The sequence below is a fragment of the Aspergillus novofumigatus genome, assembly GCF_002847465.1.
Source record: "Aspergillus novofumigatus IBT 16806 chromosome Unknown P174scaffold_8, whole genome shotgun sequence".
Classification (NCBI taxonomy): Eukaryota; Fungi; Ascomycota; class Eurotiomycetes; order Eurotiales; family Aspergillaceae; genus Aspergillus; species Aspergillus novofumigatus.
The window spans coordinates 1,460,573-1,474,682 of NW_020194281.1; the positions used below are offsets into that span (position 1 = coordinate 1,460,573).

Genomic DNA, 14,110 nt, shown 5'->3' on the forward strand with positions numbered 1-14,110 from the left:
GGAATACCCTCTAAGAGATCGCCTTCTGAATCTAAAATCCACATGAGGGGCAGCAGATGCAGGCAGGACGCAGGGAGATAGCTGACCGCTCTGACAGGACAGTCCTGATGACGCCGAGAACCACGTCAAACAACACGGGCTGAAACGCGAGATCACGTGCCCAGGCGTCTCAATAGCTGCCTGGTTAGGAAATCTGCGCGACCACCATCTTCACATCAGCGTCAGAGAGGTCACTGGGATAGATATGGCATCAAAAGACGAGGAGTCTGATGGAAATGGCCAGGCACCGTCGAAAGAGGCGTCTGACAAAGACGAAACCTTGAAGTATCACTTGTTAGGACCATCTCTGACGAAGGCGGGCCAGGATGCCGTCGACCAGCGAAAGGTATAGACTATGCAGTTCTCCAAATTGAAATAGGCACAAGCTAAAGATATAAAGGTTTCTGAGATTATATATGATGCATCTAAGGGCTCCAAATTCTTCCACCACGAACAGACCCGGGATAGGATTTTAACAGCCAAAATCGAGCGCATATTGAAAGAAAAGGCTCGCCTAGAGAAACTGGACCTGTCGCATGACCTGAGAAAGGCCGACGAGCTGATTGCGGAATTGGAACTGACGAGAGATCTGTCTCAATATGTGGTACACGTTGATTGCGATGCATTCTTCGCAGCCGTTGAAGAGCTTGACCGGCCAGAGCTCAAAACTGTACCCATGGCTGTCGGAAAGGGAGTCCTAACAACGTGTAACTACGAGGCTCGAAAGTACGGATGCCGCAGTGGAATGGCATCCTTTGTGGCCAAGAAGCTCTGTCCGCAGTTGATTTGCCTTCCTCAGAACTATGAGAAATACACCGCCAAAGCGCAGGAGATTCGTGCAATTTTCGCGCAGTACGATCCTCTCTTCGAGAGCGCGAGTATTGACGAGGCATATCTCAATATTACTTCCTACTGCACAGAAAACAATATCGACCCTGAAGAGGCTGTTAGCCGTATGCGGGCGGAGATCTTGGAAACCACGAAGATCTCAGTCTCTGCAGGTATCGCGGCCAACGCGAAGATCGCAAAGATCTGTTCCAACCGCAACAAGCCAAACGGACAGTTTCGTGTCCCTAATGAGAGAGAAGCTGTTATGGAGTTCATGAGAACTCTCCCGGTCCGGAAAGTGAACGGTGTTGGTCGTGTGTTTGAACGTGAACTCGATGCAATTGGCATAAAGACATGCGGTGATATCTACCCTCAGCGTGCACTTTTAACCCGATTGTTTGGGGAAAAAGCATTCCATTTCCTGATTCAGTGCTTTCTCGGCTTGGGCAGAACGCAGGTCCAGCCCGTGGAGAACTATGAACGAAAGAGTGTCGGCACAGAGCGCACGTTCAATGAAATCGGCGACAAACAATTACTCCGAGAGAAACTCTGGGATACGGCGCAGGAACTTGAGAAGGACTTGGCTCGTACAGAGTGCAAAGGTCGTACGTTAGTTCTCAAGGTCAAGCTGGCCACATTTGAGGTGCTTTCCAGACAATGTCAGCCGCCCAGAGCAGTTTCTCTCGCCAAAGATCTTTACGCATTCTCACTTCCTATGCTAGCGAAGCTGGAAAAGGAGATCCCCAACATGAAACTGCGACTACTTGGCCTCCGCTGTACCAACTTGGTTAGCACGAAGAAAGTGGATGTTAACTTCTTTGGCGCGGCATCGCAGTCGAGGTCTGACGCTGGCAGAAAGCCTGATGCAATGACAGAACAGCAAATCGGTGCCGAGGAAGCTTTCGAGGCTGCTGCACGCCAGGAAAGGCAAGACGACATCAACGAGCTGGAGCAGCTCAGCCAGGAAATTTCCGACACGGAGCAAACGAACAAATCAGGCGACACCGCCATACTTCCTAAGTCAGCTAAGGCAGAAAGTCAACCGCAATTCTGGGATTGCCCAATCTGTTCAAAACCTCAGGTCGCGGAGGACAAAGCATTCAATGATCACGTTGATTATTGCCTCTCAAAAGAAACCATCAAGGAAGCCGTCCAGTGTACCACCGAAGAATCTCCAGTAGTCATAGCGAACGCACCGAAGGTAATCGGACGAAAACGAAAGGCGACAAAAGAGTCGTCTCACGAACCTGACGACCCACGGCAAAGGCGTCTTTTCTTTACATGACACCTCCAGAGCCGTGCAAGAAAAACCCTTTCCATATGGCCGCCATAAAGCATCTGCCCATAATAGTGTTATGCAAGACCAAAACCTATCAAACCGATCATTCAAGGTTGTCGCTGCGGCCAATCCGAGTCACATCAGTAGACACCGATCGGTTCGATGGCGCCGTTGAACTTCGCTGACGAACCAACCCCTTACTTCTGTTCGTGTCACAGATATGCGAGACTATTGCATAAGGAGACCAGCGCCACGCAGGGAGGAGATTTGATTTTGCAGCTATTGTTTCTTCAGTCTGGGTGCGGAATGATCCCGTCATCTCGTCGAACCATAACATTGTGGCTGTAGTCTGCTCTTGCATGCAGCAGCTTTCCTAGACATTTACCATGTCATCTTTCTATAACGAGGGGTGTAAATCTCCTACGGTGATGATTTCAGAGGGTGAAATCTTTGAAGCAGTTGATCTTAAAGCAAACTGTGGCATCAACAAATTCTTCTGTCATATAGATTATATAGTTATAACTTATCTAACACGATCCTTAGCTAACTGGGGTTCTTCACATGCGATTCTTAGACCCTAGCACCAATACCCCTCGTGTTTGTTCAAAACAAGTCAATCGACATTCTTTATGAGGTCATTCAGCAGGTCTGACCCAGTAACTGTGTTGGTGGCCATCGATCAGCCCATGCAAGAACAGTAACCGGAGCGCGAACAACATGATCACGATAACACCAATTCCCCGAAAAGGCGCACCATCACACGGGATCCCCAAGCGGCTGACAGATATCTGGATAGATTTAGTCAGACCATCGTGATTTTTGATCTGAATATCCGGGGATATTAAAACTTGCTTGCCAGGAATGCGCCGAGTTTCCCCTGGAGCAACAGTTGCGGTGAAAGCACGAGACGCACTAGACTGTTTTGGGACTGACGTGCTAGTCTAGACTAAGAATGATTGTTATTATTATCGTCACCCTTGCCTCTCCAATATTTATCTATCCCCTCAATCTATACTAATTTTTTCCCCTCTGCTTATCGGTATTGGGACCCTCGCATCGTACCGCAGACTACTCACGCCGCTGAGGTCGCTCTATCTGCTGGCCGAGTGCCACCATGCTTGCAGATCCTCGTGGAGTGTCGCAATGTCATAAGTCGCCCTCCTCTTTTCCGCCCCTCAAGTCCCGCAACTATGACCTCCGATAAACAAAACAATGGCCCTCTCGCCAAACCTTTCACGCCAACGCTCAGTGCTGCTTTCAATCGAACCAGCAAATCTCCCTTGACGCCCAAGCTCGCTAATCCCGGTGGTTATCGCACTCCCAAGAGACTTGCCCCCTCCGAACACCCCTCCTCGACTCCCGATGCCGAGACCGCCTCCTTCCTCAGTGCGAACATAACCCCTCGATCAGGTTCACGCAATAGCAGACGTGATGGATTTCCGTCCCCGAGCAATGCACCGTCCAGCGTACAGTCATCGCCGCAAGTACAGTATTCGCATGCAGGTGTCGCCCATGTTGCGAGCTCAGGGGGATGCAGAACGGAGCGGAGTCCCGCCCGCTCGAACGGGAAGTTGGAACCGTCCAGAGGGAATCGAGCAAAGACCCTGACGACAGAACGTCCAAATACTCCACGGCCGAATTCTTATTCCGACTCTTCCACTTCACGAATGTTTTTTCATGCCTATGATGCGCGGTCTCCGAGTTCTTCCGAGGTGGACATCCGATCCAAACAACTAAGCAAACCATCCTCGCCTGCTACGTTTGTATATGCCAACGGAGAGCACGAGGAGCAGACTCAAGGCGAGGAGGCAAATATCGCGGCTCCGACGGTCAAGCGGCGATCGATAGGCTCGTCTCGTCCTGCGTTGGCACCAAAAGCTCTCCCAGCTGCTTCGCCCCGGTTACGGCCAGCTAAGCTCGCTGACTCCGCGGCGAGACTTTCGGACGCTACTTCACAAGTCAGCTCACAGCGTGATGACATTTCCGAGGTTAGCTCCCAAGCTCATAGCTCATTCTCGGGCGCTTTCCCCGCAAGACCACCTATTCCGGCCGTCAGGCACATCAAATCATCAAGTCTCGATTCTGCCAGCAGCGGTGTCCATCCCAAAGAGGGCCTGAAGCCAAGCCCGATTATCGTATCAACGGTCGAATCGCCGGTAGAAGCAGAATGTGCTGCATCCGAGTCGATGCCGGGGCTCAGGCCTCGAATTCTCAGCAGTGGATCTACGACTTCGGTGGACACACATCTTTCATCCGCTGCACAGAGTCCGGTGAAGTCGGATACCGGACAGGCAAACAACGACGTCGTTCTCAATGCGCGAATTGAGAGGAAGATCCTTGACTTGGAGATCAGCAACTCATCTTTACTTGCGATCAATCGTACCCTAGAGCGTGAGATGCGCAAGCAGAATGCAGAGTTGCGAAGATATCGCCGTCTGAGTCGCTCCGGCCGTTTGTCCGTGGCGCCATCTACACGATCCTTCTCCGGAACTTCGTTAGGGATAACTAACGAATTGGACGAGGAAGCAAGCGAAATCTCGTCTATTCGCTCTCCGGAGGAACTATCGGATTATAGTGATGAGGATTCCACCATGGACGAGGGTGTTGTCAGCCCCGATTCGCTTGCCGATCACGATGCGAGACATCGGGTCAAAGATGAGAAGCGGTTCTTCATCGACCTTGCGAAGCATCAGGAATTGCTGGCTGACAGTCAGAAAATAAATCAGAGCCTCAAACGATGTCTCGGGTGGACAGAGGAGCTAATAAAAGAAGGCAAGAAGGCTCTCGAATATAGCGTGCATGTCAACGACGTACAGCTTGGCGGACGAGTCCTCTCACCGGACGAGCTTCATGAGGAGGCAGAAAGAGCCCGTGCACTGTTGAGTCCTGTTGCTGAGCCTCCTGATCCTTTGTCGGCATCTCAGGAGTTGGAATCTCTAATGGAGATGCTCGACAATGAGGGCTACTGAGCATGGTTTCCTCATTGTACAACATACTTGACGGGCAGGCCCGTTCGTTCTCTTCCCGTTGTTCGGTCACTTTGGAGCTCCTTTTTTGTTCACACTTATATTCTATCCGATTCCCATATCTACTGCATTTCTGGCGTACTAAGGTCATTTCCTATTCTTTATCACGGCGCTGGCTGCTTTGGCCCTTCGGCCGCCTCGGCCTTCTACTTTCATCATTAACTTTTCTTTTTCTTAAGCGAAGATACATGGTCACGCTGTTTACCTGCTGCCTGCACTCTCCGGTATATTGTTAGATACCCGATGCGCGATATGTTTGTTGTCTCTTGGATATGTCCACTGATGGAGCATATTGTGGTATAGAGCAAGCTAACCGAGAAGATATACTCATGTGTTTGCATTGCTTCTCTTCCTCTCTCTGCCATATACATTTGGTTTCTTATATGAGCAAAAACTCGCCCTAACATGGCGGCATGCTTAGGCTTTGGCATCTTGCAAGATGTTGATAGATATACAATTAGTGCATGCCTCACAAGCAACAAGCAACGTTTGATATACCAAACATTGGTCGATAGACGGAGCGCGTCGTAGTATGTCGCAGCGTGTTGGCGTCTTTCTCCGCAAGCCAGGCTCTTGAATAACGGCAAAGCAGTCGGTTCCTTTCCCATAAATGAAAGCTAGATCTTCTTTCTCGACAAGCAGCCATAGCCATCAGAACTCACGAGCAACTAGCTTTGCAAGATACACCTTGCACTCACGGCTCATCCGCTCGTCCGCCCCATCTTCAGATCGAGCCTCTTGTCCCGACACGGGGATCTCGATCGCTGGGAAGCCCCCAACGTCCACAAGATACTCATACGCGCGCTTCACACCTTTCCTCCACATTGACACTGGTATATACTCTGTCGCAACCAGGAGCACAACCGGTAGAGCGTCGTGCATGCCCTGGATTCCGCTTTCCTCAATGGGATACAAGGCATATTGAACAGAAATACCGTACAGAGACAAGAAATACAGAACGCTGTGGCGAAGTCTGTGTGCAAGCCTGGATAGCCTGCGTTGCAATGGGTCAAAGCCGTCTATGGGCGTGGTGAAGTTGACTTGTAGACGGGAGGGCAGCGCCTTTTTGCCCTCTGTCTCTTCTGCGATCTCTGTCGCTGCTTCTGTTTCTGTTTCTGTGTCTGAGATTTCCTCTGTGGATGGTGGGCTGGGGGAGTCCAGCGCCTCGTGGAACGCCGCATTGAGATCGCAAGGGTGCTTGCCCATGTAGCTGTCTAGGGACGCGCTTTCATCATCGATCATCATCTCGTCGAAGGAGTATTCGGCGATGCGAGACTCGAACTCCATCTTGTATGTTGAACGAGTGACTAATTAACGCTTGTGATGTAGTAGTGTGCCTGGGTTTGGAAGTGGTATGAGAAGTAGTAGGGTGGAGAAGTAAGGGGAACAGAAGTCCTTCACGTAGCTATTCTGAGGTCATAGTGAGCAGCATAGAGATCCGACAATATCGATCCATAGATTCCCCAATCAATGCCTGGCTGGTACCTGAATAGGAGTTCATCCATGGTACACTCCTATCATTGGTTTCATTCATCATGCACTGACAGTGTTTAGTAAGTATTCAAATCAACAGCTACACAGGCCGTCCATCCCCAACCTGATGCCCACCCGTATAATTCCCAAAACAAGCAACCTGATACATCGCCTCCTCCTTCAACTTGGCCACACCCCCCAGAAAATCCCTCAGAGCACAGAACCCATTCTCCGCGCGCTCACAGCCCACCAAACCCTGCATCGGCACCGGCGCCCCATTCAGCATAAACCGGATATAGTCCGTACCCCTCACGGCCGGATTCCTATACAGCGTCGCATCCAACTCTTCGAATGATGCCTTCGGCTCATCCGGACACGTCCAGATTTCAGAGACGAACCGCGCCCCAAACGGCACGATCTCATTGAGTCTGAATGTGCGTTCCGGCGCATGCTCAAGTGTATCCGGTAGACCCTGTTCTCCATACTTGAAGTACTCGAGTCCCAGCGCCGCAAGGACAGCGACGATGACGTCGTCGTGCGACATGTCCATGTACAGGGGCTGGTGGAGGGGGAATTGCGCTGCGTTATTGTCGAAGGTATAGTTCACGCTAGTATCGCTGGTTGGAATAAGGCGCCCGGAGAGTCTGGACGCGAGCTCGAGGATGTACCCGACCCCCTGGGCGCGGCCGCTGGGGGCGCCGAGGCCGTAGTTTCCGTAGAATTGGAGGTCGAGGGTGTAGGCGTAGTCGTGCCATTCTTGTTCGGTGAAGAGGGAGCAGAAGCGGGAGGAGCCCAGGGCGGCGGTTTCGTAGGGGCAGAGGTTCATCATGGCGGTGATGTCGAAAGGGGTGAGGTTGAAGTCTGGGGGCAGGAAGTTGCCTAGACGGGATAGAGCGGGTTTGGTGAATCTGGGGATGAATTTCGTGGCGGAGGTGGTGCTGGACTGGTTTAGTTGGGTTCTGGAAATGGCAGTTGGGGGAGTTGGTAGGTTTACCCTTCTGATTTATCGCCTGGACAGGAATGGTCTGAGGCAAGGGTGTTGTTGAGACCGTTTCCTTCCGGGATGATGACGAGGTCGTACTCGGAGTAGGAGCTGTTTGCGCCGGTGTTGCCAAAGAAGCCGCCTGTATCAGTCAGTATGGGTCGCCCAGTTGGACAGAAACACGCTGGGGGGGCACTCACTTAGCCACCATCGAGCACTTTCCAAGATCCTAGCCTGCGACGTCGTCCTGAAAATCGGTTTCGGTCTTGCAGTCCCGTTGGGATATAAATTCAGGGAAGAATCCCAGGCCGCGACACCAGGCCCGGCGCGATAAAGCAGCCTCCCGTATTTCGCCCAGATACTGGCCCCAGAGGTCGCCTCCGTCGCGGCACCGGTGACCTGCAAGGTATCTTCGCCGAGCATGTACTCCCACTCATTGAGAAAAGCCAGCGGCCCTTTGCCAACTTTGCCGTCGTGCAGTTTGCTATAGTTCTTCACCTTTTGCGCAAACGCTTCCATGCCCCCGCCATCTAGAAGGGAAGAAACGGGGTACCGCTGGGCATGTCGGTGCAGGACATGAACCTGGGATAGCTCGCAGCCTCGGGGAACGCCGTTTGATACGTTGAACCCGGGCGCATCCTTGTATGGACTGAGGTTTCCCCAGCTAGTCGTGATATCAAATCCCGACGCGAATGTGGCGCCCGTCGGAGCAGATACATGCGCAGGGCAGCTGGTAGTTGGCGCAGAGGAAACGCCTCCCACGGCTGCCAGAAAGGCGACTGCCGAAACAGGGGAAAGAAGGAATTGATGCATGGAACCAGTTTAGTAGCAATAGCAGACTGCTCAGTACTGCCCTATCATGATTGAAAATCCGGCAGATGTGCGTGTTTATATGCTGCGTCGGCCCCATGGCGGGACGAGTAGGAAATCTGCGGGGTTGTGCTTTTGTCGGTCAAGACCAGTGTGCAGTCAACAGGGTATGGAAATACAGTAGATCAGAGATCGCCTGGTAATCAGTATTTCGGCCTTTGAATGGAGTAACAGGGATCTACTCCAAGCTGAGGGGTCACGCCAGTCGGAGGACACGCATCTCGCCCTACGCTCAAGTGGCGCCGACGAAGCTTCGTTTAGTGAGTAGCGTGCTGCCAGCCGCCAGTCATGTTGAAGTCATCAAGAGACAAGGATCGGATGTGAGTCTTGGGGACTACCTATTTGCCGAGAGATCCGGATGTTGATCATTCGTAACGGATAGTCCTTGGCTTATTTGGGTAGTTACTCGCGTGCGCACCCTGTTCATTCTCCGCATCTGGAGGCTGGCAAGTGGCATGATTCCTGCTTGAGAACAGCGTCTCATGCCGAAATACAACGTCGCCTAGAAGGCTTCTGTTTGATCAGAATCAGGCTTCGAATTATTAGCAGCTGGCTGTGATCTTCTGTGGAATGCTGACAGACGGAGGCCAAGAAGAGCCGAAGAACGCAGGGGACAGGGGTCTCAGCTGTGGAAAAGCCACACAGCATTGGCAAGATTTGATATTATTGGGGCCTTTCTTACTATAGCCGAGTCGAAGATCGTACGGGATTCTGTTTCCGGTCAACATATAGCAATATCTACTTCAGGAGATGTAGACGACAACTAATAGCTGGTATCACGAGGCTCTATGGGCTGTATATAATTGATGGATCTAGCGGCCGGCAGATATTAATGAAACAATTCGCCGTCAACACCCAATCTATCATTAAAATTTAATATAATGTACGTGAAATATGTAAAGTCCCGAGCGGGTCATGAAGGCGTAAAAGGCACGTATCCAAGCACCCCGAAGGACAGAATCGAATAGAGGAGAGTAAATAGACAGCGGTAACCCAGGAGCTCAGCAGAACGGGCCTCATGGCGGATATAAACAGGACTAGGTATCTATGCGGTGGTTTCCTCTTCGTGGTGGTGATGCTCATTCTTCGACTTTTCCTTCTTCTTTTTCTTCTCGTCTTTGCCCTTCTTCGACATGGCTTCGGCCATGAGCTGCTCAAAGGCCATGTAGTCTCCTTCTTCCTCGGGATCACGCTCTGCCTATAGTTTCACTTAGCGACCTGTGACATGGTTACGGCCGAACGGGAAGAGAACTTACCTTTGCATAGATATTGCCGGCAATAACCAAGGCGTGCGCGCGCTCAAGACGCTTCTCTAATTTGATGCGCTTGTCACCCAGGACTTGATCACAGACGTCGCGCAGCACGCTCTGAATCTCAAACTTGCTGCCTCGCCATGCGGCCGCCAGAATCTTGCCGGTGACCTTCTTTTCGTACTCCGCCTTCTTTTCGTCGGTCCAGTCCTCTCCGCCCTTCTCTTCCAGCTTGGCCATCTCCTCCATGGTCATCTGCGCATCGATAGCTGTAGAGATTGTAGTCCAGGTCTCCTTGGCCAGAGTACCCTTGTCCTTGAGCCGAGAGAAGAAACCGGAGATACCAAGGAACTTTTGAGACTTGATGAACGAGGTAGCTTTTGATGTGTAGGTAGCACCAATGGCATGCAGAATCTCCAGACCGAACGATTCCATCTTCAGGTTTTCCACCTCAAGGCGAATCTTCTCCTCAAAGGCACGGGTTACGTCGGGACCCTTGTCGGTTTCCGTCCAGACGCTCAGCTTGTCGACCAACTTGGTTGCCAGAGTGTTGACCCGCTCCTCACGAGCCTTCTTTCGCTCCAGTTCGTAAGCAGCCAGGCGCTCTTGCTGTTCCCGAGACAGGCCCTTCTTTTTCTCCTTCTTGCGCAGTTCCTTCTCCTCCTGAGACAGACCGGCTGCCTCCATCCGAGCCTCCTCTTCCGACTTGTCCATGATAGCCTGTTGTCCCAAGTAGCGACGGGGTGTACTCGATCCGGAGGTTGGCGCCGGCTTCTCTGATGGTTCGGGGGCTGCGGCTGCAGCTGGCGCTGGTCCTGGGGCTGGGGCAGGGGCTGCGGTGCCAGCGGCATGGCTGGCTTCCCCTGTCGCGGCGGCAGCCTTGACCTCCTCGTCGTGAATATGGAGTTTCTCTTCCGCCGCTTCCGCCAGTTCTTCCTCCTCCATTTCCTGCATGGTGATGTCCATCGTCGCGGTCAGGTCCTTCATCAGAGAGATTTCACCAATCAGATCGACAAACGCGCTGCCACCGAAGATCATGCTGAAGAATTCGGCCGGGTCCTCTATATCGGCTATCAGTATGGTTCGACAGCTCGATCACAGCTGAACAACTCACCGAAACCGCCGCCCGGAACTGATTCTTCCTTTCCGTATTTATCATAACGCTTTCGTAGCTCCTCATTGCTGAGAACTTGGTAGGCTTCTCCAATCTGATCGTACCGAGAGAAATTAGCACTTATTACACTTCCATATATTGAAGTATACACACCGCCTGAAACCTCGCATGCGCACTCTCATCGCCGGGGTTCTTGTCTAGTCGAGAAGTCAGAATTAATAGCAAGAATCCGAGCAGCCATAGGAGTAATCGCACCAGGATGGGTCACAATGGCCAGTTTCCGATAAGCCTTCTTAATCTCGAGTTCTGTGGCCGTGGGTGGCACACCCAAAGCATCGTAGTAGGTAGTGTCTGCAACCATGCTGACTTGGAGTCAATCAAGGCAGAAATGTGATATGATCGTCCGCAAGATCGCAAATGATGAGAAGTTCCAGAGAAAAAATCAGGACGGAAGCAGATCGTAACCTGCCAGACTAGTCGGCTGACCGAGGACAATAATAATTTTTATCTGCCTGATGATGCTCTCCGACAGCAGTTTCGTCATGGCGGGGGGAAACATCTGTCGGCGTATTATATGTACGGTCCTGTCACAATTACCACTAGCCACAGGTGAATAATGGGAAAACAATACTAAACTGGACCTCGAGGGGGGTAATACAGGCGTAATGATAGGAGCCTGTTATGCACGGACGCCAAGACTCTCTCTTTTCCCTCGAATTTCCCCTTGACAACCTCAGGCCCCCAGGCCCTCCAGGCCCTCAGCCACTCCTTGTGCACATTATACGCACCCAGACTCTTTGTTCCCCTTTTCGATATACGGAGTAATAATCTCCCATCTTTTCTTCTTCTCTGTTTTCTTCGCTCCTGGGTTTCACTCTCTCCTCCACCTTCCTTCTCAGTGAGATCGTTTCTTCTTTCCTCGCTTCTCCGGTTGTACATCTTAATTGTGTCAATAGCTCTTCTTGATTCGCTTGTTGGGGTCCCCACATTCCCACTATTTTTTTTTTCCCTCTCTCGCCAACATCCGTCGTTCCGTCCTCTCCTTTTCCGTGTCCTCTTCTTCCCTACAAATACCTCACCATGGGCGTTGCAGCAAATGCTTTTTACTACATCTTCCATCCCTCAGAATTGAGGTCGATACTTCAATGGTTGGTCCTGGCCTTATAGCTATGAGCACTCCTCCTTGCCCTTAGTGTCTATGTGCCATTACTTACGGACACCCTTTCGTCCTTGCTGATAGGAAGATATGGCACAATCCTGTTCATGAACGTGATGAATCCAACGAGTCAGAAACAGCGAAGACATGCTTCAAGTTCCTGGACCTGACGAGCCGGAGCTTCAGCGCGGTGATCAAGGAGCTTCACCCTGAGCTCTTGCTTCCCATGTGCATCTTCTACCTGACACTCCGTGGGCTGGACACCATCGAGGATGACACCTCGATTCCTTTGGAGACTAAGGAACCCCTTCTTCGTGGATTCAAAGACATCCTCGAGCAGGATGGCTGGACCTTCACTGGTAACCGGCCTGAAGAGAAGGACCGTGAACTGCTGGTTCAGTTCCACAATGTCATCACCGAGTTCAAGAAATTGAAGCCTGCCTACAAGGCCGTGATCAAGGATATCACGGACAAGATGGGCAATGGTATGGCTGATTATTGTCGTAAAGCTGCGCTGGACGATGCAAGCGTCAAGACGGTCGAGGAATACGACTTGTATTGCTGGTATGTTGCTGGCCTGGTCGGAGAAGGGTCGACTCGCCTCTTTGTTGAGGCCGAGTTCGGTAACCCCGCCTTGCTCAAGCGTACCGAGTTGTATAGATCCATGGGTCTTTTCTTGCAGAAAACCAACATCATTCGCGATGTCCGTGAGGATTTCGACGACGGTCGACAGTTCTGGCCCAAAGAAATTTGGTCCAAGCACGTCACCGACTTTGAGGATCTCTTCAAGCCGGAGAATCGTGAGGCTGCACTGAACTGCAGCTCCGAGATGGTCCTCAACGCATTGGGACATGCGGAGGAGTGTCTCTTCTACCTTGCTGGTCTGCGCGAGCAGAGTGTCTTCAACTTCTGCGCCATCCCTCAGTCCATGGCCATTGCTACCCTTTCGCTTTGCTTCCGCAACCCGGCGATTTTTGAACGTAACATCAAAATCAAGAAGGGCGAGGCTTGCCAGTTGATGATGGAGTCGACGCAGAATCTGCGGATCCTCTACGAGGCCTTCCGTAGATATGCTCGTCAGATTCACAAGAAGAACACCCCGAAGGATCCCAATTTCCTCGAGATTGGCATTGCCTGTGCGAAGGTGGGTATCCCCAATTCATCACCGTTTGTCCAAATGCTAACAGTCGCAGATTGAAAAATTCATTGAGAACATCTTCCCATCGCAATCGGCCGAGGAGGCCAACCGGCGTGTCTTGGGCCAAAAGTCTGAAGCCGAACAGGAGAAGGCCAGACTGGAGGCCGAAACCCGCAAAGACGTCCTCTTTATGATGGCTCTGATGGGCGTGATTGTGGTTTTCGTTTCTATTGTAATGGTACGGCTTGTCACTCCTTGCCATTGCCATCAATTGCTAACAACCATCAGATTGGATTCGCTTGGTACTTTGGTGCGCGCTTCGATCTTGCGTGGCAGGAACTCCGCAAGGGAAATTTCCGCCCACCCAAGCATCTGCGTGACCGAGAGTTATAGCCTTGTATTACTACTACGGAGTTACGACCTTCACTTAAGCTGTTTTGATATCCAGATTCTTACTGACCCTGCAGATGACTTACGTTTCTGTTTACTTACCACGTCAGTTCTTGCAGAGATACTTTACCTAATACCACCCTTTAATTTCTTCATCTTTCCAACATGTTTACCTACGGCTGCTCTCGCCTGTTGGTCTACTCGACCTTCCCTAGCACGGATGTCAAATTGCAATCCAGCCCTTTCATGACTGTGGTTGTGCCGAAGAAGTGCTGATATTGAGTGGAGATTCATCTCTTTGACCAGTGACGTACTAGATGTGTGTCTTGCAACGTTCAGTTTTGCTGAACGCTGAGATGGCAAACATCCATTGAGGATCTGGGACATTCTTGTATTTATCTAGTTTAGCATTCTGAATGTACGCTTCGATAGGTTGATACTTGTGCTCGTCTGTGGTCTCTGGAGAAAAGTCGTAGTCTGGGCGGGAAGGCGCTCTAGTCTTCACCGTAACATAGGACCTTTTCCATTGCTTCCTGCGATATGAAAGAGGATATTTGTCAGGGAT

At 51.3% G+C, this 14,110-nt stretch overlaps 5 protein-coding genes across 5 annotated transcripts; 3 read left to right on the forward strand and 2 right to left on the reverse strand.

The window, feature by feature from the left end:
- Positions 1-244: 244 nt before the first annotated feature.
- Positions 245-2,152, forward strand: P174DRAFT_377867 (Y-family DNA polymerase; the record flags this gene model as incomplete). The annotated part of the gene is made up of 2 exons (XM_024822785.1): positions 245-385; positions 440-2,152. The coding sequence occupies 2 exons, from the start codon at positions 245-247 to the stop codon at positions 2,150-2,152; spliced, it is 1,854 nt and encodes a 617-aa protein (XP_024678997.1).
- A 769-nt stretch (positions 2,153-2,921) lies between these two features.
- On the forward strand, positions 2,922-5,469 carry P174DRAFT_296925 (uncharacterized protein). Its single transcript, XM_024821611.1, has one exon. It carries the CDS (start codon positions 3,337-3,339, stop codon positions 5,113-5,115), a length of 1,779 nt encoding a protein of 592 aa, XP_024678998.1. The 5' UTR covers positions 2,922-3,336; the 3' UTR covers positions 5,116-5,469.
- A 354-nt stretch (positions 5,470-5,823) lies between these two features.
- P174DRAFT_463836 (histidine phosphatase family protein) lies at positions 5,824-8,440 on the reverse strand (the record flags this gene model as incomplete). Its single annotated transcript, XM_024830324.1, has 4 exons — positions 5,824-6,479; positions 6,781-7,583; positions 7,640-7,769; positions 7,828-8,440. The coding sequence occupies 4 exons, from the start codon at positions 8,438-8,440 to the stop codon at positions 5,824-5,826; spliced, it is 2,202 nt and encodes a 733-aa protein (XP_024678999.1).
- Positions 8,441-9,278: 838 nt separating this feature from the next.
- On the reverse strand, positions 9,279-11,234 carry P174DRAFT_445335 (DnaJ domain protein). Its single transcript, XM_024828308.1, has 5 exons — positions 11,117-11,234; positions 11,015-11,058; positions 10,862-10,955; positions 9,754-10,808; positions 9,279-9,695 (listed from the first exon to the last, which is right to left on the reverse strand). The coding sequence occupies exons 1-5, from the start codon at positions 11,220-11,222 to the stop codon at positions 9,543-9,545; spliced, it is 1,452 nt and encodes a 483-aa protein (XP_024679000.1). The 5' UTR covers positions 11,223-11,234; the 3' UTR covers positions 9,279-9,542.
- Positions 11,235-11,941: 707 nt separating this feature from the next.
- On the forward strand, positions 11,942-13,983 carry erg9 (bifunctional farnesyl-diphosphate farnesyltransferase/squalene synthase; the record flags this gene model as incomplete). Its single annotated transcript, XM_024832193.1, has 4 exons — positions 11,942-12,009; positions 12,102-13,161; positions 13,211-13,393; positions 13,444-13,983. 4 exons carry the CDS (start codon positions 11,942-11,944, stop codon positions 13,546-13,548), a joined length of 1,416 nt encoding a protein of 471 aa, XP_024679001.1. The 3' UTR covers positions 13,549-13,983.
- Positions 13,984-14,110: the final 127 nt, after the last annotated feature.

Excerpts from the sequence above, each read along its gene's own strand:
- P174DRAFT_296925 (XM_024821611.1), top strand. The coding sequence starts at position 3,337 with ATGACCTCCGATAAACAAAACAATGGCCCTCTCGCCAAACCTTTCACG.
- P174DRAFT_445335 (XM_024828308.1), bottom strand. The coding sequence starts at position 11,222 with ATGGTTGCAGACACTACCTACTACGATGCTTTGGGTGTGCCACCCACG. Across the intron at positions 11,059-11,116 it reads GGCCATTGTGACCCATCCTG|ACAAGAACCCCGGCGATGAG; the intron begins GTGCGATTACTC and ends CTTCTCGACTAG. Across the intron at positions 10,956-11,014 it reads CGCATGCGAGGTTTCAGGCG|ATTGGAGAAGCCTACCAAGT; the intron begins GTGTGTATACTT and ends CGGTACGATCAG.